Source organism: Poecilia mexicana, unplaced genomic scaffold (genome assembly GCF_051168715.1).
Source record: "Poecilia mexicana isolate PSO_F unplaced genomic scaffold, ASM5116871v1 scaffold_16, whole genome shotgun sequence".
Lineage (NCBI taxonomy): Eukaryota > Metazoa > Chordata > Actinopteri > Cyprinodontiformes > Poeciliidae > Poecilia > Poecilia mexicana.
The window spans coordinates 6,478,988-6,503,150 of NW_028263385.1; the positions used below are offsets into that span (position 1 = coordinate 6,478,988).

A 24,163-nucleotide genomic window follows, 5' to 3' on the forward strand; every position below is an offset into this window, starting at 1 on the left:
AGCTGCTGTAAGCACGTTGTTGGTAAAATTATCCCAAGAAAAATTCAAAAATGGCTTTAAATATAAAAATCTGACTAATATTACTGTATTTTATTATTCAGTGTCATTATTTGTCAATAATCTCAACCCTTTTAAAAAATGTTTATACTGTGCTGGATCGTCACGTCTTTACCAGGAAACTGACTAAAAAAACAACTTTCTGTAAAGCAATGTTATTTTGAGGCTTCACATGTGCATATGTATTATTTTGAACCTCGTGGAGAAAATGATTCGAAGTTTAAGCTCAATTAACATTGAGGGCGTGCTGGGTCCTGTTAGGTTGATTACCAATTATGCTTTTTAGCTGAAGGTTCTGCTAATCAACATGTTGAATAGGAAGTTTTCAAAGCAGCAGTTAATTAACTAAACAAGAAGAGGCCAAATTTATTCTGAGCATAGAAAAGCTGTAAATTAATCCTAATCTACAGTCATTTGTGGTACCACAATGTAAATAAGACGGATCGCGTGCTTTGAGATTAACAGTGCCAGGATTTGGTTTTAAATTCTGGAAAAGGTTATCCATGTTTTATCCAAATAAATATTTTATTTCTTAACCAAACCGTAAACATTATGTCAGTGAGCGGTAACCTTCCACCACTGATCAGGAAGACAGGCTAGTAATTGCTGCCTTTTTCAAATGGGCTCAGAAAACAGTCATTACTGCAGAGAGCACAAACAAACAAAATATTCGATTTATGTGTTTAGTCAAAACGCATCAGAAGTGGATAAACATCAGTTTTTCTAACTTCAGGATGATCTGGAATGTCGGTTGCTCCCTAGAATGTCTCTGTGGATTGAATCACACAGAAGTTTGAAGGACAGCAACAATTACTTCTGTTGTTTTATTAGTCTGTTAGTTTGACCCCTGTATGCTCCAAACCAGCTTTGGTCATCCCAGTGTATTCAGTTAACAGTATTTAGATACTACTACTTATCACATCACTGTGTTGTCTTAGGCTACTTTTACAGTGTATGTCTTGATGCGCTGATCCTGTTTTTTGCTAAAATCCAATTGTGTGTGTGATCACTCATGCTAACTAAATGTGGCCGCAATCGGAATGGTTTAACGGTTTACGACCGGTTTATGGAAGTAAGAATAGATGCTGCTGTTTGTGGATTAATTTTAAAGTTATTAAGCAATGGGAGCCGACAAAATTGTCACACTGCAAAAACACAAAATGTTACAAAGTATTTTTGGTCTATTTCCTAGTGCAAATATCTTAGTACACTTGAAATAAGACAGTTAGACTAATTAGTAGAGCCTCCTAGGCAACCAACAAGAATACAGCAAGTAGTTTCTGGATTGTAAGTCAGCAACAACAACAAAAAACACTTGTGCTTTCCAGCAGCCATTATACAGCTGATCAAACGTGCTGGAGCTCAGTTTCGGTTGCTAGGTGACAGGCAAAGCTCTGCTTGGGTTGCTAGGTGACAGCCTGAACTTTACTTTGGTTGCTAGGTGATCGGCAGCTCCTGCTGATTTGTGACATTAGATTTCAGAGATTTTTGAAACCGCTCATTTTCCAGACACCAAAAATAGACCAACTTATTGTGAAAAACCAGCTTGGTGTTTTATTCTTAAGCGCTTTTAAAAGTGCTACTACTGTTAGTGCTACTGGGTCTCTACTGTTTGTAAAAGCAGTAGAGACCCAAATGGAACTACGAAAACGAGCAGAATGCAGATTTTAACGTTAAAAGATTGCAAGAAAGACTTTTGCGCTGTTAGTATTTAGAAGCCAATGTGTTTCTCGTCGTTTGTTGCTTTTGTTTGGCAGGTATTGTTGATCAATTCCCATTGTTGATCTCCATGTAGCAAACATGCACCGTCCTCATGCAGATGTGACCCAGCTCACCCACAGATGGATCTGAGCTGCCTTCACCCCCCGCCGCCTCGGGGCATGTCTGCCTTGCACACACACACACACACACACGCACACACACACACACACACACACACACACACACTGACTGTCAAAGCCCAATAGAAACGTGGGACACAACAGAGAAAAATATGTCAGTGCCTCAGGCTCGGTCTGCTATCATCCTATCAAGAAAGCTGTTATTGTGTGAGGGGGTAAAAAACAAGAGTGTCAGCTTATTGATTGTGACAGTCTGTGTGCCGACTGCGACCAAATGGGCGTTTGTGTAATCGCGTTGGAATTTGTGAAAGCGGAGACTGAATGATCCGTGGTTATGCATTTCGACAGCATCAGTCTTAAACTCTGTGAGCCATCTTGTCTAATTGAGGCTGTGTTTGTTTTCTGACATTGCTGAAAACTCCTGAGACCAAAAGACAGCAGCGAACTCGTCCTTGAAGAACTGTGACTGATTCATCTTAAATTAAACAAAGCATGTTCTTGTTTTGTAGTCCCTAATTTTGATAATGAAATTAATTAGCCTTATCTGCTCCCAGCAGGATTTCTTTTTATGTGTGTACACTTATAACTGCTTATAGTTCTTTGCCTTAAATCTGTATCCTTCATCCAGCTCAACCGTTTACTTAGTCATTTCAGAAAATGGGCTCTTGTTGAATAGATCCGATTAATGGAAGGCATCTTGTTTGTGTTTCTACAAATGGTGACATTTGAGGATCCTTCTGTGGCTGTATTGCTTACTGGAACCAGTGAGGATGTTAAAACCAGTTGCTGTTTCTGGGTTCACTGAAGTGTAGCCCATTTTAAGCTAAAGGGAAGTGACACAGAAAAAGAAATGGCGCCGCCGGGGTGAAACACTCCCAGCTCCATATACAAACAGCAAAAACAGCGTGATAAGTAAAGATTAACGATTTTCACAAACAAAAGAAGGCACAAAGAACAGAAAAAAACACAATGGTAGAATGGAAATATAATTAAAAATGCATTGATGACATTAATACAAATAGCTCCACACCCCCACAGACAGCTTCATGCTCCAAATATTCTGGTTGTTGCTGTATTTTAGAAATAAACATTGGTTTGGTTTTTGTGCCTCTGCATAAAATGGGTTCATATTTCAATTTTAATATTAAATTCTTTAATATTCATCTTCTATAGCAAGGTTATAATAATAAATTAAGAGGAAAAAAGGAGAACAGGCCACAAATACTGCAAATAAATGTACGAATTCCAATAAAGATCCCTAAATCTAATATAAAAGTTTTACAAACAGCAATATGTAACCCTTAAAGTTTTAGGTAATACATTACATTCAATAGTACACCTGGTTTATAAATCTGTACTCAGATAAAAGAATGTCAGACTTAACTTGTTACTGCTTCAAATCAGAAAGACAAGTGGGATTTACTGACTCTCATGCTAGCATGTTACGTAGCAATAGCGTTAGCGTTGTGTGTATTTGTATCAGTGCAATGACAAGTCTCATCCAGAAGAAGCTATTTAATTTTTTTATTTTTTTTATTTTCTGATAATAAATGAATTATTTTTACTTTCTAAAGCAAGCCACACCAAGCTAATCCAAGAAAGTGTTGTCATAGCGACGTCTCACTGAAAAACCGCCTGCTAGTTTCCACAGGAAACGTACAAAGTTCAGGTTTCTCCATATATGGGGGTCGTAATTGAGGAGGGTTGGAACTATGGCGTCATATTAATATGAATATGGCAAGCTATTTGTGTTTTTATTCCATGTCATTCTAAGTCCTGTAATTTAACATCATGCTATTTTCCCATTCTAGCCCACATTCAATCATATGCTTACAGAAACGTTAGAGGTTTTCATCATAAGTACTGTCTGAAGACGTAATGATAAATTTTGCTTCATGTAGTTGCCTTACTCAACTTTGTTTTACATAGTTAAAACACCTGGAGAAAATTATAAAATACCTTTAAAAAGTAAGTAAAACTCTCAGTTAAAGAATCAGCTTTTGCTTGGAGATTTTCCATGAAATAAGTAACCATGATATCACATGTAAGAAGCAATGTGAGCACAAAATGAGTTCACGTTTTCCCCACACATAAGCTTAAATTTATTAAAGAGTCTGCTCAACCAAACACATGATTTTTTTAAAAAGTGGCAGAGCCTGATTTGATGAAGGGGGAAATAATTATGAGGCTTTAAATAAAATAACCCACTTCAATGCTCTTCATCAAATATATTTATTTTCCCCTACTTCCCCATTAACGGCCTCAGCTTCACATTCAGTAAAATTGAGCTCCATAGCAACGCTTTTAATCCTGCATTTATTGTTATTTCAGTAATGTTATATAATCACAGGAAAAGATGGACTGAATGAGTTTAGTTAACGGTTTATTTGGCTTCTCCTCTGAATAATGAATGAATAAAGTTAGAATTACTAACATTATGTGGCATCTACAACTAAGGACCTGGAAGTCTAACAAAAGAAACTCTAAACAGAGATTATTAGTCATCTTCTTAACTCATAAGCCCAAATGTTATATGGTTTGTTCTGAAACTGATTTTAATTCCTGCTGATTAAGTATTTATGAAACTTTGACTGCCTGGAGTGATGCTAGTTCAAGATTCGATTCACTAAAGGCCCCATAAATCACACAGACTTGAGTAAATACATGCACTTTGAGGCTTTTAGCCCCACAGTCGATACTGTTGTTTTCCTGAAAGCCTCAGAAGAACATGAGATGGAAAGGAGACACCAAGTAGGTGAAATCTGTGAAAAACATCTGTTCATTCTCTAAGGCCTGCGTTTTAAAGGGGATCTAATATGCAAATTTCACATTTTTCACATTTTTGTATTTCCACTTTGGTCTCAACTGCTTATAAAAACAAACGACCCAAGCAGTTTAAAAAAAAACACACACACAACTGTTTTCTGGCAATAAGTTCATGTCTATTAGTGTCTATAAAACGAGCCACATTTGACTGGAACTACGCTGCCACCGAGCAACCCCAGCAAAGCTCTGCCTGTCACCTAGCAACAGTTAAGCTCTTGCACGTTTGGTCAGCTTGTTTAACGCGTATGAGCTGTACAATGGCTGCTGGAAAAGAAGAGTGCTTTTTTTTTTTTTTTTTTGTTGGCTTACCATCCAGAAACCACTTGTTGCATTCTTGTTGGTTGTGCAGGAGGCTCTACTTCTGCTTTTCAAAGATATACGGTTGCAAAGTTGTATCCCTGTTTGCAACTATTTTCACATGCGAGTGTAAACAGTGAGTTGAAGGGGTGTGGCCACCAGCAGCTTATTTAGCCCTAAAACAGCTCATTCTGATAGAAACTCAAGATCAGACTAAAATCTCACTATCTGAAAATGATTTCACAGAAAAAGATTAATGAGCATGTTTTGTATCTATCCCAACCTTTTCAGGGAAATATAATAGGTCACCTTTAAGTCTTATGAGTTGCAGAACAAAAAATGAACTCAATCCTTTAAATATTTAAAATTATGAAGGGTTAGGTGGAGACACGATGCTGATGATTAGATAGTTAGATAATAAGGGAGCCTTCGAAACGTATCTGAAACATTACGCACAAAGACCAAACTGTATTAATTAAATAATTACTGCCATTCAAAATGCAGTTGACTTTATAATCGTTTTCACAGGTTTGAACTAAACATTAATTCAACTTAACCTTCTTTGTGAAAAGTTATTTTGCCTTTTCTTTTCCTCAAACTGACGTTGAGTTTTGCTTCACAGGCCGTCAGGCAGGAACTAGCAGTGTTCGTTTTTCAAAATAAAGTAAATTTTAACATTTCATGACATTTAAGCTCTGATTATAGTTAGTGTGCAAATATAGGCTATTTATGTATATCTCATTCACTTTACATTGTTTTAACATATTTTAAAAGCAACTTGATTCTGAAGTTATGGCAGCTTTTATGTTGCCATGGCGATGTGCCACGAGATATAGGTAGGATTTTTATATGATTATTCAGTATTTTGTTGTTCTTTTTTTCTTCGTATATACATTATAGATCCCAGGATGTAAACTAAACAGACTGAATTCTGGGACATCTGTCTTTCTGCTTCATCGGGTCCAAATAGCAACGCTTGTGTCTGAAATAACCTGCAGAAATACACACGTTTACTCGCTTCTTTATGTGCAAGAGTCTCCGCAAATGCAGAAAATCTAGCTGCTCCGCTGCATCTAGCAGCTGTTTACTTCGTTTGGACCATTCACTTTTATGAAGACACGCGAGGATTTGTTCTGCTTGAGAGGGATTTAGCTCCGTCTATTGGTATTAAAAATAAACCTCTCCTGGTGTTGCCTGTACATTATTGCAGTTTGCCTGCCAGGCTCGCTATTGTTCCGCCGATAATGGCGCGTTAACGAGCTCAGAACGCCGAGAGGAGAGCGCTGATCGTTAGTAACGTTAGCCCTGACCCAGACGACGGCGGAGCCGGCCCAGGTGAGGACGGCCTGCCGCTGCCGGACCGGTTGGACTGGATCACAGAGATGGGATTACCAGCAGGTCTATCACGACCCATTTCTGTTGTTCCAGTGGTACGCGCAGGAGACCTAAGGTGCTTAAATGATGGGAGATTAAGCATCACCCTTGGCCTGAAAAACCTTGGCTTGACCCCATATTCTGTAGGTTCAAAGGGATTATTACTCACTGATAGTTAAATCCATTTATATATGGACTCTATGCAGCGTCACAGGATCCCGCCCCCATGTTGCCGCTGGAGGGCAAAAAGCTGCTCACCGCTCTCTTATTTCACTTAGACATTTTCCCCATTTTATAAATGTAATGATCTGCCAACGGAAGGAATTATTGACTTTAATCGAGCTCCTATATCTTGCTGAAAAGTTATGAGTTAATTTAGTCTTTTTCTAACTGTACCAAGGTTTTTCCACGAGAAACTAGACCAAAAATACTTGGTAAAGTTTTGTGTGTTTGCAGTGCACTAGTTTTAATCAATAATTGTCCCTAATTATGTGTGTGTTTTGTGTTTCAGGTGTCCTGAAGGCCCGCGCCCAAGCACGATGCGACCGTGTCAGCTGCCTTGCAAGAAGGACTGCATCGTGACTCCTTTCAGCGACTGGACTGAGTGTTCGGTTTCCTGCGATTCAGGTGCACAAAACAAACGCAAACAATCCCAATGACCTTTTAAAGAAGTCATTTAGGTTTAAACGCTGAGTGGTTTGGACTCTTCAACCCGAGCCTCAGACGTTCGCTGCCTCGCTCACGTCTCGTTAAACATAGTTAATGTGACAGATTGGCGTGAGAGACGACCTTTGGGCTGACCTCTTTTAGTACGTCTAGCAGCTCTGCTTGCCTGGGGCCACAAGTGTCAGGAAGTACCTACCAAGTGTTATTGTTTTCATGTTGTGAAAGCTGAGGTCTGCCTCCGTCCAGGTTCTTCTACAAGCAGCAAGACAGATTTGTAGCTTAGGATCGTTACTGTCTGTATGGAGTTTGGTGGCATAAATCTCTACTTCTGTATTTTCCATGTATGCTGCCAATACTAGTACTATTTACAGCAACTTCTCCAACTTTCCAAAACATTTAACAAACTTGAAATTGTCCCCACAATAACACACAAAAACATATTATTCGCATCTTGAAATGAAAATATTAGCCTCTTAACATGCTTATTGTTGTCTTTATTCATCCCATTGAGAAAGTTGGTGCTGTTTTCTAAATGTGACAAAACCAGGAACTGCAAAAACAAGAAATCTTACCAAGTCATTTTGGTTTAGTTTCTAGTGCAAATATCTTTGTGCACTTGAAATAAGACAAAATTAATGCTCAAGTAACGTTTCAGTAAAATATTGGAGGTCGTTTTAAGTCAATAATTCCTTAATACTGGGGGGAAAAGTCCCACTGGCAGATTATTATTTCACTCACAAGGCAGTTTTTTCTTATTATTAATGAAATAATCTGCCAGTGGATCTAGTACTTTTTTCTTTATTACTGAGTTTCAGAATGAAACAAATAAAGAATTGTTGATATGTTTTCTGCATTTTCCTAGATGCTAGATCATAACTGGTGATTTTACAGTTAGCTCGCATGCTAGAAAAGAGTTAGCACTCCTGATTTAGAGGGTTGTTTGATCTTAATGAGACACTTTAGTGCATCAGGCACAATAAATACCACAGAGGTAATCCTGGTCATTAACACAGCCTAACTGTTTAATTTAATGTCTCATTGCTGTTGTAAGTAATCAGGTGTGAGGGATGCATAAGAGCTGTCCAATCAGAGTTTACAGAGGCGCTCCTGCTCTCTGTTTTTCTTATCTTTACTCTCAGGTCCAGCGTTTTCCCTGTTTTTTACCCCACTGATTGTCTGTCCAGGTGGTGAAGCTGTGAAGAGAAAGCAATCAAGGAGGCGTCTGGTCATCCAGACTCCTTCTAATGGAGGACAGGATTGCCCGCTGGTGCTTGAAGAGGAGAGGGACTGCGAGGTCCCCAAAGTCTGTCCCGGCTTCAGGTACAAGCACCGTCGTGCTCCCGGTGGACGCTTACAGTAAAACTGGGAACTTTCAGGTGTTTTTAGTTCATACTGAACAAACTGCACATGTTTTCTCTGTCCAACTGTTTACTGGTTTTTAAAAACATGTCAGAAATAATTACATAAACGAAATTTGCTTAAATTTTTATTACATTTTCCTCCCAGATTGTACCTTCTGTCTTTAATTCCGAATTTTAAATTCACAACATAAAACACTCCATATTTATAACAATACAGGAAAAATCCTGGAAAAATTACGGGTTTTCCATTTCTAATTGATCCACTGCTAAACTGGAAAATTAGGATAAATGGTTTATCTTCCTAGAAAAACATAATTGAACTAAATAAGTGAACTTATAAGCCTGTTCTAAGACTTAAGTGCTGATGAGAAACAGAAGTTTCTCTGCTTTCACTGCAAAAACACAAAATATTACCAAGTATTTTGTCTACTTTCTAGTGCAAATACCTTCGCTCACTTGAAATAAGTCAAAACTAATTCGAAGTAACTTTTCAGCAACATTTTGAAGCTTGTTTTAAGTCAGTTATTCCTTAATCTTGATGAAAACATTCCAGTTTCACAGGCAGATTATTTTACTGACATGGGAGAAATGCCACACATGTAATAATCTGCCTGCGTAACGAGTCTTTTTCCATCAATGTCAAGGAATTAAGGTGAAACCAGCTCCTTTATTTTGCTGAAAAGTTACTTGTAATTTACTTCTCTCTTATTTCCATTGTACTAAGATATTTGCTTAGTACAAGTAGACAAAATAGCTGGTAAAATGTGTTTTTGCAGGGTTTTTTCAAGTTTAGATTTTAGGATTTACTGGGTTGCAAAACATTGAAAAATGTAGATGTTTCATTATCTTTGTTAAAACTGATGAAAAACGTCACCAAGCTACAAATCTACTTCCTTTAATGCAATAATACAATTTTCCCAGTACAGTGGAAACGACAGAGCTAAAAGAAAAGCGCCAGAAAATCCCCAGCTTCTTTGAAAACGTTCCTGCAGGAAAAACCCAACATACAAAGATTTAATATTTTCATGTTGGAAAACAGATCCTAACCTTATCAGGAACTATTGGTAAATTCATAAAAACCATGTGAAGAAACATTTTGATCGACTCCAAGCAGCAAGGAAACGATAAATTATCACCATCAGCCAGCATTTAATCCAAAACACAACGTTCATCAGAGAATTACAAGAGTTACATTTATTAAAAAATGGCTTTGGTCATAGATTTGATAAAAATTTAATGAAATCTACAAACATCTTTGTAGCTTGAAATGCGCATCATAAACTTTATTAAAAAGTATCTTAAAATGTTGAAGTCTTTTGTGCGACAGCTTCAACATTGTGACGTGACTGCAGTAAATCAGTCATGACTGAACTTTATTCTCAGGTGGAAAACTCACAAGTGGAGGAAGTGCCAACTGGTTCCCTGGGTTCTCAGAAAGGAAACCCCAGGCGCTCAGGAGATGTGCGGACCCGGCCTTCAGACCCGAGGTACCAAAACAAATATTTTCATCTCCTTGTTTTTCATATTCCGTTGGTTTTCTTGGATGTGTGGGTGATTTTTCACTCATTCATCCCAGTGTAGCTCGTGCAGAAAGCGCTGGTGCTTTCAGTGTAAAAGTCTCATGAACATCAGCAAGCTCTCCTGAGATTTGGATGGAAATATTCTCACTTCTCCATGCGCGCCTCTGGACACCGGTTTGGCAGTCGAGTTGTTTCACTGATTATATTTTTCCCCCACCTCAGGCTCAAGTCATGCAATTTTAATCAGATGTCTCTTGTTGGAATTTAGGAGAAGATTTTGCACCTTTCCTTTTAAAACACTCCGGTCCATTCCCCAGTTTATCCTCGCTTCATGCATATGTGACGAGTACTTTAAAGCAGAAAGCATATTTCTCCCTGCTTTGCTGTAACGTATAGTCCAGGGAAGCTTTCATAAGGAGCCAATTTCAAGGGGAATGATCAATTTCATTATGTTCCACCTCCAGCAGGAAGCTGCTATTAGTTCTTATTTTGCTGTTTCTTCTCCCCAACCTCACATTATTACAGGAGAGAATCAATCTGGTTCTAATCTGCTTTAAGGTCCGTCGTTCAGATCAACAATGAGGATTTGTTTTTCACATTTTCACTGATTTTATATAAAGATGATCCAATCTGATATTAAAATCTATATAGTGAAAAATATTCTAGATTGCTGGCAATGTGCCCGATCCGTAAGAACAGATCTATTCATTGTAATGCTATGTTTGTTATTTTACATCAAATTTACAATTCCTAATTGGACTTTCTGAACCATATGAAACTTGTTGCTTTTGTCTGTTTCAGTTTATTATTTATCTTCTTGTTATTCTCTGCTGTCTGAACAAATTAAGGCTTTGTTGTTTTTACATGTTTGGCTGAGTTTGTGAAGCTATTTGTGTGTTTAAGTGAGCTGCACTGGTGCAGGAATGTCAGATAAATGTGTATTTCAGTACATGAAAATTGTACTCAAGTAAGAGAGGCACTACATCTTTACTCAAGTAAAAGTAAAAAGTAGCCATCCAATAAATTACTGATGAGTAAAAAAGTGTTTAGTAAAATATCTACTCGAGTACTGAGTAACTGATCAAATTATCAATCATTTAATATTTAAAAATTACATCATTGGATGGATAAAAATAAAAAGTTATGTAGAAATTTTGGTATTTTAAGGACCAAAATGACAAAAATTCATATAAGTAACAAAAATAATAAAATCAGGCCAAATAAAATGAAATCGGTTTCTTTCAATAAAAAACTTATAAAACTTTAACAAAACCTGCAGGTGCGTCTCTGTGTCTGGTGAGTTTTTGGTTAAAACATGTTTATTTTTCATTCAGTAGGTAGAAAATCCAGAAATTTTACTAAAGTAAGAGCAGAAATACTTCATAATGAAATTACTCAAGTAAAAGTTTAAAGTACAGAGTAGTAAAAATACTCCTAAAAGGATTGTTTTCAAAAAAGTCACTCAAGTAAATGTAATTGATTAAATGTAACTAGTTACTACCCAACGCTGTTCATTATATGTGTTTATTAAAAAGATGTTTTAAGTTAGCACTGTTTTTCTGTATCAAATAGAAATAGATGTTCTTGTCCCACAGTGGGACAGACTAAAGAATAAAATACCGTGCCGTAAAAGCAAAACTTCAATATCCCTAATTTTATACCTTGTGACACTTTGTCACGTTTGTTTGTTATTGACTCGGATCAAAGGAGAAACTCTTACATCCTGATATTTACCTGTGGAGACTCTCACCTTAAAGGCAGAAAAACACAGCAGAGGCTCCATTAAACACACAAAGCCACAAACAATAAGACGTGACCTCACACGCCGATAGACAGAGGCTTTCCGAACCAACAGCAGCGCCCACGGGGGTTTGACCAAAATGTGCTCTGAGATTGATTTCTCCATAAAGGTACTGCCCTGCAGAACGTCTGCGTCACAGGAAAATGAAATACTGCAGCACCACTTCCAATTCCCTTTATTGAAGGAACAAAGAGCAGGAGGATGCAGCTAAAAGCTAATTGACTTGTGGCGTTTTAAGCCAATCGAAGCGCGGACGCATTTGTGTCTGCCTCCTTTTGTAATTGTTTTTAAACCTCCCATGAGATCCAATCTGAATTTGCAGCTCGGGTTTATTTTTTGTTCAGGTGTTCTTTAACTGAGATTTATTGAACCAATTTTCATAAGGTGACACAATTTTCCAAGGTGTTAATGGAATATGTGTGACACTTTTAATCAAATCACCAGAGGGATGAGCACTGCACCTCTTGCTTCATGGAGAGCGTCCGCTTCTCTGCAAGCGCTTTGGTGATTCATAAACTAAAAGTATTTTAAAATCCAGCCTGTGAAACGATGTTGAAACTGGGGAGATGCGCTCTGTTTTTCTAGTTTTAGGGTTTATTCACACCAGTCCTGTTTAGTTTGGGGAGCTGTGCACTGCAAAAACACAAAATCTTACCAAGTAATTTGGTGTAGAAGCTTGTTTTAAGTAAATAATTCCTTAGTATTGATAAAAAACGTTCTATTGGCTGATAAATTAACTGATAACATGGGAAAATGTCTTATTATAAGTTATATAATCTGCCAATAGAACAAGAACTTTTTAATCAATATTAAGGAATTATTTGCTTAAACAAGCCTCTATACCTTACTAAAAAGTTACTTGTAAATTAGTTTTGTCTTATTTCAAGTTTGCTAAGATATTTGCACTGAAACTAAGCTAAAATACTTGGACCAAGTATTTTTGGTCTATAAATACTAGACCAAATAGTCTAGTATTTCATAAATTTGGTGAAAAGTTTGGTCTATTTTGATCAAAATTGCTATGGTCAAATATTTGTTTACATTTTTGGAAGAAGGAAGTTGTGCTGGTCTTCTTCAGATTTCCCTCAGTAGTTCTTGGTGTAGCGCCACCACAGGTGAGGAGGGGAACAGGTTTTTCAATTAGTTTGGATCGTTTGACACAGTGCAGTGTGAATGCGAACCACAGCAGCTGAAAATGTAACGAATGTTGCAGTTTTGGTCCCCAAACAAACCAAGTCTGCTGGACTTTCAGATGTGAAAACACAACTAAACTCAAACTTTTCCTCCTTTTTATTTGCTAGATCTGAAGTTGCTCTGAGCTCCTGCTAACTGTGCTCAATAATAAAATAAATTCTACTGCATAACATGATCTTGAATAACCTTTTTATGTCCGGCAAGCAGTCTTTTAAACCACTAATAAAGACTAATGTCCTAATTTATGCACTTTTTCTCTTTCTCCCCAACCTCCTCTGATTGTCCCAGCTGTGTCCTGCCGCCAGCTGGACGGGACGCAGGCCGACATCAGCGAGTGCCTGAAGTCTGCAAAGGCCATGCCCGCCATCACTCAGCGCTGTCAGCTTCCCTGCCAGGATGACTGCCAGTTAACCAACTGGTCCAAGTTCTCGTCCTGCACAGCTGACTGTGTGGGGGTCCGCACCAGAAAGAGGGCATTGATAGGTGAGGACTGGGGGATTCGGCTCGAACAATGCGCTGCTGTGAACCCGTCTCAAAGCCGCTCGTTTTCTCTGTGGGTCAGTCTCGGTGAGGTACCACTCAGAGCGACGAAAAGAGTGAATCTGACACTGTTTATCAGCTTCAGCAGAGTCTGGAAACTTTCTAGTTATAAAAATCAAACCACAGTTATGGTGCAGTGAATTGTGAAGTATTAAGAGTAGAAAACTTTAAATGTGACCTAAGCTTCCTTACCAGGTTAGTATAGGTCTATGGGTGACAAAAAAACGTATTCATTACATTATTTGCACCAAAGCATTCTTAGATAATATTTTAGTTCTGTTTGTTTTGCTCTTCTTTTAGCTGTTTTAAGACGTCTTGTCACTTTAAATTCTAATAAGTTGCTGCTGGCCACACCCCCAACTCAACATTTACACTTGCCATGAAAATAGCTGCAAGTGGATGTGCAATTATGCAACCGTACATCTCTGACAACAAAACACTTCTTTTTCAGCAGAAAACCAGTTGACGAGGCGTTCGAGAGCTCAGCTGGGGTTGCTGGAAGACTTTGGGTTGGGCTGGGGTTGCTAGGTAACGTGCTGGGCTTCACTGGGGTTGCTAGGTAACGTGCTGGGGTTCACTGGGGTTGCTAGGTAACGTGCTGGGCTTCACTGGGGTTGCTAGGTAACGGGCAGTGCCTGCTAATTTGTGACGTTACATTCTGAGGGTTTTTGAAATGGCTCATTAATTTAACATTAACTTGATTTTCAAATCTTTTTTTTTTATCTCTTTTGTTGTTTCTAGAAGCAGCAGAGACCGAAATGGAAGAACAAAAACATGCAAAATGTTGCATAATAGATCAGCTTATTAACTACAGAGGCCACAAAATGGGACCTTGCAGTTCCCTAAATTGACCCAGACAAGGGGGAGATTTGTGCTTTGATGTAGCTTCAAAAAATGATCTGACAGACAAATATGAAGAGAGCCTCTTCAAAGCGGATATCAACCTATCAAACAGATCTAACAGTGGACTGTGTCTAAAGACGAGGCTATGGCCAGAATAAGCATCACCAAACATTTAGCTGAATCAATCTGCATCAGAACGTTGTTGGAGACTCTCAGGAAAGCCTTTTGATGGGAACAAAAACCCTGAGTAAAACTGGTCAAGGATGGTTTGCTGATCCACAACCTTTGCTTAGCAGCAAACAGAAACTTGGAGAGGTTGATAACTTTCAAAGAGAGAAGAGTTTAAATTGTTTTCTTTCATAAGCAGATGGACAGCAATAATAGGAGAGATTTCATTGCTCACATATCTGATTTCACGAACAAAGAACAAAAATATTGACAGTTTGAGGACATAGAAACAGCAGGTGGATCAGGAGTAATAATGTCACTCATGATGCTTGTCTGTGCTCAAATTCTCCCCATGTATTTAATTCACCATTTAATTCTTTAATTCTCATTTTGTAGTGTTTCTACTCGCTGTGAGGTGGACAATCTGTGAGATCAAACAGAAAATGAAAACATTGTGAAATCAGATTAGGAGCCTCTGCGTTTTCTACAAAACCTACAACTTGTATTACTTGGGAAACATTAAGAGACTCAATATTAACCTTCAGGTTTTGGTTCAAGATTGAATTTCATATAACCTCATCTTTTCAAATTCCCCACAACCGTGTCGCAGTCAACTGATAAAGTGGGTGGCAAAAGGAAAAAAATATCATTATGTGGAACGTAATGTATGCTTTTCTCCTGCCTGTCAGTCGTTGCGGTGTTTCCAGACAAATTACAGCATACAGCTTCGATGCAATTAAGGAGCAACTTTGTTCCGGATGGGGAAATAAACAAGACGAAAACATAAAAATGATTTTCTAAGCAGAAAAAACAAAACAAAACAAAACCAGTAAAGGTATTTCAGGTTGTCAAAAAGCAAATCATCTCCTCATTTGCATGTGAAATGGCTGCTTAATGATGGACTGCTGGAGTGAGAAAGTTTCTCTGAACGGAGGAATTTAAAGTAACGACAAACATCAGGTTGTTTTAGTTCATGTGCGATCTGCTTACGGCTCTTCTTTGTCTTGTCTTTTTTCGCACAAGACCATTCTTAGATAATGTGTCAACAACCAAACATCGTCTTTTCCAGCAGCCATTGTACAGCTCAAACAGCGGTAAAACCAGCTGACTGAGAGTCCTGGAGCTCAGCTTCAAAAATATTTATCAATCCCAAAGGGGCATTAAATCCAGAGGGAATTAGGTTGCTAGGGTCACAATAGGCAACGGGCTACGGTTACATTCTGGCGTTTTTAGAAACGGGTCATTTTCATTAACTTATTGCCAAAAAACGGCTGTGTGGGTTTTTATAAGCACTTTGTTTTTAGAAGCAGCTGAGACCCAAACGGAAGTACAAAAGTGTACAAAATGTACATTTCGCTGAATATTTCTCCTTCAATGTCTTCCTTATTATTTTATAATGTAATACTGGAGCCTAAACCAAGATACACTGACGTTAGCAAATACTGTAATATGTTTTTTGCTAATCTCTTGTCCCTCTTCGCTCTTCAGGGAGAAGCAAAAAGAAGGACAAGTGCAAAAACACGCAGATGTACCCTCTGAGCGAGACGCAGTACTGTCCCTGCGACAAGTACAACGCCCAGCCGGTGGGGAAGTGGTCTGACTGCATCCTGCCAGAGGGGGGGAGGGCCGACGGCACCGCGGCGATGAAGGTCCAGGGAGACGTCAAGGAGTGCGGACAGGGCTACCGCTACCAGGCCATGGTGTGCTACGACCAGGACAGCCGGCTGGTGGAGACCTCACGCTGCAACAGCCACGGTGAGTCACTTCAGTTCGTCAGTCTGGTTACATGAGAGGCTGTGCAGTAATTGGTCGGAGAAATTTAAAGTCAACACCACTAGCTTTGGGCGATTAAGCAGAAAACTCTGCCAGACATGAACCAGGCACAACGATAAACCAGACCCGAGTCAAGATGGCCGCCCACCTTCTTCAAATTCAACAACATCAGTATCAAGCATCTGTGCACCAAAAAGAAGAAAAAATAGTAACCGCTAGCTTTTTAAAGATATTAATAAATGTTTCCAGAGGTCATGAAAGGTCAACCAGCCAGTCCACATCCACAGAATCAAACAAATTAAATGTCGCTGTAACTCATTAATTCAGATTCTTCAGAGTTCAGACAGCGATGGCTGTTGGTAGGAGAGATCTCTCGTAGCAGTCTGTGTTACAGGAAATCTGAAGAAGCCTCTGACTGAAGACGTCAATCAAGTGCTCTACGTTTATTTACATTCATGCAGCTACGTTTACCCCCACTGCTACAAACTAAACTCTGCAGGGACCCTTCTACAATTATTACATATTAACTTAAGAACCTTAATTTTTCCATCTTCTGGTTCAGAAGAATTTATCAGAGGGATTCACTAATTAGATTGGACCTTTCCATTTGTTGTGGAGTAAAAAACATTTAAAGAGAGAAAAAGCTGGCATTTCTAAAGAGAGAGTGACACAAATCCTGTTTTTATCTCTTAAAACAGGCAGAATGTTTCTCTTGATATTTTCATCCGAGCCCTAAAGAACTGAAAAACTTTGTGGATCTTAAACTTCCCTTTCCTAAAATAAATAACAAAATTATTAGAGTTTTTGTGTGCTTTGTTTATTGTTGAGCAGTGGAGAAAACATCCTGTAATTTTTTGTGGTTTTACACGTTTTCTGTATTTTCTGGCCTGTAAGTACTTTTGACTTGATGATTTTTGCCGACATAGCAAAAAAAAGTGGACCCCGCTGGTCTGTGTAGTAAAACTCCCTCTGGTCTCAGAAATGCAGACTCACTCCTGGCTTTTTAAAACATGCTTTGTATGGAATAGACTTACAAACTGCGAGTGTCACTTCCTTTGCATTCTCAACACAAGCCGACCCGACAGTCAGCAGCTCACTCGACACAGAACCTCTTTTCTTTGCTCTTCTCTGCTTTCCGATCAATACCTCCTTAAAAAAAAACTCACTCCTAAGGCAGCAGAAGTTTCTCTTGTTTTCGCTTGTTGTTGTTTAGGTTTTCTGTCAACCCGTCCAACTGGGCAAAAACCCAAATATCACAGCTTTTCCTAGCTGCTCACTGCAGCGTAACGTACCAACATTACAGCTTTCAGATCCATTGTTGGCTCAATAAATCTCACATTGACTGGACTAATTGAAACTTATTAAACTCAAGTGTTTGTTCTTCTTTTATACTGTATATAAAGCCTAAAATACCACTAGTGTCACTTATTAAAGTGTAGCTAAAAATACAAAGAAGGTTGTTTTTAATTTGAGTTGATCTAATGTGGATGTTCATGTGCTGTAGCTGGAAGCGAGCAGAAGCTGCTGGTGTTTTACTGTAAGCCTGGCGGCAGCCTGAAGCGTCTCTGTTCTCTAATAGGAGTGAATAACGGCACCACAGGCTTTTTCTCACTGGAAACATGTTTGCAGCTTTACGGCCTCCTCGCCCTGCTCCCCTCTCTTATTGAGTGTTGTTTACTCTGGTTCATTTGTCTGATTGTTTTAGTTAGCCAGGGATAAGTGATGATGGATGGGTTATGCTTTTTGTTCAACGCGGCTTTTGTTGGGTTTTTTATAAGGGATTTTAAGGTGTTTTATTTTCTGAATATGAAGATCTGATGATGGCTAGTTGTAGTTTGGGGTATCAGTCAAATAATTTATGAAATAATATTGATTATTAAGTATTGGAGCCGATCCCAGATATATTGGAACAACTGTCTCGTAAATGTTTCTAAAGCAACCTGGTCTGAATTTGACCATTTCTACACTAAACATTTAAAATATTTGTTACAATAAAAGTTTTAGTTTCACTCTGTATGTAATGAATCTATGAATTACTGGAATAAATTAACATTTTAGGTTATTTAGATGCTCCTGTATACTGGCTGATTGCATCAGGACTTTTTCTAAATAGTAAAAATGTTTCATCATTTAGGATCAACACATCTTCAGCCTTCACTTTGTCGACATCCTGATGTTTCTCATTAACTTAAATCTATTAAAGAAATGTTGAAACTTACCTTATATAATGCGAGAGGTTAGAAAAACGAGTGTTCTTGGTTTTGTTTTGTTCTCTTGAACCCAACATCTTTCCAGAATATTTCATATAAATCTCATTCAAAGATGTCTTTCAGTCTTTCTCAATTTTCTTTTTTTTCTCTTTTAGTAAAGTCATGGGAAAATGCAGCCATTTTCTTTCTCCATGATGAATCAGTTTGTTTGAAAAAAAAGAAACTTCTAAATCCATGAGAAAACAAAAGTTTGACCAAATACTTTTAAGTTATGGGACTTGTCAAAAATCCTTAACAGATGTCACAGTTTATATAAAAACACCAGAAGGTGATACGCTGATTAACTTTGAAAGAAAATGACAAACTCTTTTGGAAATTGGCTTAGATATTTTTTTAGAGTTATTTCTATTAAGTTTTAAAATATTTAAAAATATTCAAAATGTTAGTTTGTGACCTAATGAAAAAAATCTCCCGTTTTAATGTAAATATTGCATTAAAACACAAAGTAGCTGCTGTAACTGAAACGTTGCTGAGTTTTGTCTGTCTGTTGAATCAGAGGTAATAAAAGACGGTGAGGCTGCAAACCTTCGCTTGAGAGGAGAACTAACACGTTTTTAAACTAACGTCACGTTAAATAAAGTGTTTGTTGAAAAATTTTCTACAAAGAAAACAAAAATTTGAAACATTTATTTAACAGAATATGAAAAACACTGGTGTTTTTATTGCATCTCTAAGCTTGGTGGTTCTGCGCGTCACCTTGTCGGCCATGACGGTTCTGATCATCAGAATCCAAATCTGAAGAGTTTTCACTCGACTCTGGAAATCTGGCTGCTGCTTGGTTTAAATTCACTCCCATGAAGTCGTCCAGCATTTCTTCAACACTAAATGTTTATTTTTCCACTAACGAACATCAAACACTGTTAAACATTTTAACGGCGGCTGATTCACAGTGAACAGCATGAAGAAGAAACAGCTACTCCACCCCAAAATCACCCCATTTATCGACATAATAAGTTATTCTTTACGCTTCAGATTGATGCGTTTGGTGGAAATGTTTCCCTAAATGACATCTAAGCAATACCAGTATTTTGACATTTGATTTAAATGATTGATATAAACTGATCTAAGGGTTCAGTTAGCATATTTAAATGTTAAAGTTCATGTTTACCTCGACTAATTGAAGAATTTATCCCATTTTCAGCATCTTCAGCGTGTCACAAACAATTCTGCATTAAAATCCTGAGCTGTACTGTGACATAAATCATAAATCAAATCTGAATTTACTCCTTTTCTCCCTTCACTTCTCAGTTCCAGGTGTGAAATGTATTATAGCAAACCCAACGCTGCAGAATCCCTTTTCCCTGACGTTCACCTAGAGTGAGACGTTTGTTTGTGGATTTGAAGCCTCTCGCTCACATGAGCAGGGACTTACTTTAAATCCTAAATTTCAGAATTTGCAGGCTTCTTCTTCTGACAGAAGCGCTTGTGTCCTCTTGTACGGCGGTTTTATCTCGGATCCAGAGACTTCAAGCAAAGATGTTCGCCTCCGAAACGCGCCGGAAAAATTGGTGTGAAATGGAAAGACGGCTGAACGAACGCATCAGCGCTGTGCATATATAAGCAGGGTTTTAGTTTCCTCGTGTGAGTCACGGATTCAGATGGTTAATCTGAGCGTGGGTGTGCCGGCGGCTCATCGTCGTCAGGACACTGCTCTGCATGTTTACACCTGTGCGGCTCCTGGTTAGTGCGTTCATTTCAGGACATAATTACCGACAACGAAATGTTCCTTAAGATGCTCACAATAACCAAACCATGTTGAGCGAGCGTTCGCTCGTGTGAGTCTCAAAGCTATCATTAAATCTCTTTTATTTGTTCTGCCGCTCCCTCCATCTCAGCCGCCGCCACTTGAAAACTTGATAGAAGAAGAAAGGAGCGGTCCCTCCTCGACGCGGCGGCTGACACGATGCTGCCGGTTCTGATCCAGATCAGGCAAACTGTGAGACTCTGATCTCTTTATTCCACCAGACAAAAACGGAAAAATGGAAAGTGCGATAACGGCTGATCCAAGGTTTGGGACGCTGCTTTTTGGAGAGCGAGTAAATATTTCAGAGTGAGGGACAAAATAACAATAAAATCTTTACATTGACAATGGAACCATTCAAGAACACTGCAAAAATACAAAATCATACCAAGTCATTTAGTTGAGTTTCTACTGCCAATAGAATTTTACACTTGAAATGAGACAAAACTAACTTTTAAGCAAGATAATGGAGCTTGTTTCAAGTAAGTAATTCCTCAGTATTGATGAAAAAGTGCTGGTTCCCTTGGATACATTATATCCAGATGTATAGTCCATTTATTTCATGAAGTTAAAAACCCCTTCGGACAATTTCTGTTTTCTGAGTCTGATGTATGTCCAGTTCAGGCTCCTGGTTTGGACATTTGTTAGAAATGTACAGTATATCATTTGGTATCATATTAAACCCTCTTGGCTTTCATTTAAGCCAAGTTTTGAGTCTCTTTGACTCACCAGAGTTTGTTAAACCAACAGTAATAAACTAGATGTTTGTCTTATTGGCCATCATTTGACAGTAAGACAAACATAGTAGGACAAAATGAAGAAATCCACTTGCAGAAAGACAAATAATTTCCAGTTTTCTGGAAGAGTCCAACAAAATTTTATTTAAAATTTCTGGTATTTTAGAAATTAAACTTTTCCATGTATTCATTCCGTCTTATAAACCAAACTTACCTGGTTATTTTTTTTACTGGAAGGGGGAAAAAAATCATATTCTCTCTTTGGATACTTTGTGATTCTTTAGTAATAATTAGGTCAACAATGTTGAATAATCAACCAGTTTCACTTCTGCTTTATTGGTTTTATGGACCAAGTTTAGCCGAAGGGCCAGAATAAATACCAAGGAGGCTAAAGACTTTTTAGAAATATTTAAAATATTCATTTTTGGGGCATAATTAGCAGTGTTTTAATTTCCAACATGTTACTGTTGTAAAACTATCTGAGCTGCTGTGTAATTCAGTATAAAATGGAGGCGATTCTTGCTGTTCCTACAAAGCTTTTCCTTTCCTGAAGCTCTTCTCTGCATATCCTGGATGCCATTAAAGCATTTAAGACTATTGGCAGGAAGCGCTGCTCTCATTATCAGGTAAAATTGGTTTCCTGACAGTTAGGAAAGTTTGCTGCAGCCGTGTGACATGTGCACCTGGGAGCCACATCAGGGACTTGTGTCAGACTGCAAATTGATTTTAAAGACATCCAAAGTCAAGTCCTGCCTGGACTGAGACTAAAACCTTCCTGAGGACGCCGGGCGCCACATCACTTACAGTTAAAGTGAAGTGCAAGCTCAGCTGCTGCAGGACTCGCACAACCTGAGCTTCCAAGTGACAGAGTCGGTGATATAAAGTGGCTATGTTTAAGTGCTTAAAGGTCAGAGGTGAAGGAGCCAAGATGGAGTTCATGCTGAACTCAGCAGAGTGCGAGAGGTCCTGAAGTGGATTCGGAAACATTGAGGTGGACATAAAACAGGCAGTGCTGCAAGAAAACCTTCAGACTTCTTCTACTTTCTGTCACATTTTAGATCATGAAACTAATCATAACAAGCAAAGAAAACCTGAGTATAAACACTAACCTTAGCATTTCAGCTAATGTAGCTCATACACTGTTTGCATACTGAATGGAGAGAGTCAATTTTAGTGACAACCCAAATGACAACATGCTAGTGATAGTCTTTACACTAATGTTAGACTAACAGCTAAAATGTGTATATATTTTTTTATATTTGCCATGTTTAGCATACTGAGTGGAGTAACAGCTCAATCAGATTTAAGCCCAGACTTTGACAGGGACGTAGCAAAACCTTAATTCTGGGTCTTTTAAGCCATCTGCAGGTGTAATTTACAGTGTGCTTTCCAGCGTCTTCCTCCATAAACTGAAAGTTGTGGTTTGGTGGCCTGAAAGTCGCTCTTTACAGCTCAGGTACAGTTTGTACTGCAGAAGGCACATAAATGACGCTCTCTCTGTCAAAAGACAGATTTAGTGAGACGCTTGTTGGTCTGCTGGGACACAAATGGAAGCTTGTTCAGGAAATTCACAGCAATTAGCAATGCAGCTCTTTTGTTTTCCATCTCTACAGTCGGACATGTTGATGACCGTATTCTTCCTAGAAGATGTTTTAATGAGGCAGGTGTGATAACTCTGTGAGAAATCTGTTCAGATTATCAAATGGGAAAAATAAAAAATGCTGCATTTCTTGCTTTATTTTGTTGGTCATATTATTTTTTTCAGAAATTTAAAATGAATTATGCATGAGTGTTTTATCCAAACATGTTTATGTCATAATTACTGAGAAATATCATTAAATTATTAGTTGAGAATGAGATGTTTGTGTGGAAAAGCATGACATATTTATAAAGAAAATTAGAAAAATAGACAGCCTACAAATACATCAACCAGGATCCAATTGTCATAAGTTACAGGGAATTATTTTATTTATCTGTCAAGAAATAATAAACCAAGGAGGTAGATGAACACGCAGACACGGACATGATTTTCCTGCTCACCTCAGATAATCAGTTTCCTAATGAAACCAAACCAAATTAGAGACCCGTTACATAAGCTAAAACTGCATTATTGTCTCTTCACTAAACGGATTTTCAGAGACGTGACGTACAAGTTTAAAGGTTCAGGGGAATGATTTGTTTTTGGAAATTTCTCTGAAGTCCTTCCTGGTGGAAACAAAGAAAATTGAAGCCTGCGGGTGGAAAAAGCTCCAAAAAACAGCAGCACCTATTAACTGTGTTGTAACCCAGTGAACTCAGCAACAGTGGATTAAAATAATGAGGCCTTCTCCCAGACACAACAACTGCTTTAGTGAAATGTTACACTTACGTAACTGATGATAAATTGGGCCTCTGAGTGCAGTTTTATTTTACCGACTGAAAATCAGAGTGTGGATTTAGATTAAGACGCGGAGCTCAGGTTAATAGTTTAAACAAATGGATTTGATTTAAAGTCATGGTACAAAGAAAATACAAGACTTGGTAAAAGTGATCTGATCTTTACCAGTTCCTAAAATAATAGAAAAATACGAAACACATTCCACGCTGTCGTTATTTGTTGAAGCCAAAAACTGGCAGCTACGTGCAAAAAACCTAGCTCACCTTTGCTCTTTGTGTTTTGATTTCATCAGCAGCAGGTGCGGCCGAAATCTGAAAAGAAAACATTCTGTCAGTTTTCTCACTAGGAAAAGTTGCAAAGACATTTTCAACTTTGCATTGAGAAATATTTTTTTAGAAAGTAAGCTACCTAAAAATTAAGCTAGATAGTTAGGTTCAAGCTACATAGAACTTTAACTATCTAGATGGGCAGCTGGAAGGGTAGCTAGCTAGAAATTTACCTAGATAGGTAGCTAGGATAGGTAGCAGTCTAGGATGGCTAGAAAGCTACCTGTCCTATTGCTCTCTCCCTGATGGTAGCAACAATCTTTTCAGCATATCAATGTTCTCCTTAGGCCTCTAACGAGCCATCATTTGATCCAGGTGCGTTAAACCAGGGAGAGAACTGAAACATGCAGGATGCCGGCCCTCCAGGACCCACTTTGGGAATCCCTGACTTAAAACAATAAAATATGTTAAAAACATTCATGTTTGTCTGTTGCTACAGGATGTTTTACGA

The 24,163-nt window shown here is 38.3% G+C and overlaps 1 protein-coding gene across 1 annotated transcript in view; it reads left to right on the top strand.

Moving 5' to 3' along the window:
* Positions 1 to 24,163, top strand: part of thsd7ab (thrombospondin, type I, domain containing 7Ab) — a 198,339-nt gene that overhangs the window by 129,127 nt on the left and 45,049 nt on the right. Inside the window, exons 9-13 of the mRNA XM_088013650.1 lie at positions 6,907 to 7,022; positions 8,246 to 8,381; positions 9,806 to 9,909; positions 13,226 to 13,420; positions 15,977 to 16,243. Coding sequence (XP_087869776.1) covers positions 6,907 to 7,022; positions 8,246 to 8,381; positions 9,806 to 9,909; positions 13,226 to 13,420; positions 15,977 to 16,243 — 818 coding nt within the window. The remainder of the gene's footprint in view (positions 1 to 6,906; positions 7,023 to 8,245; positions 8,382 to 9,805; positions 9,910 to 13,225; positions 13,421 to 15,976; positions 16,244 to 24,163) is intronic.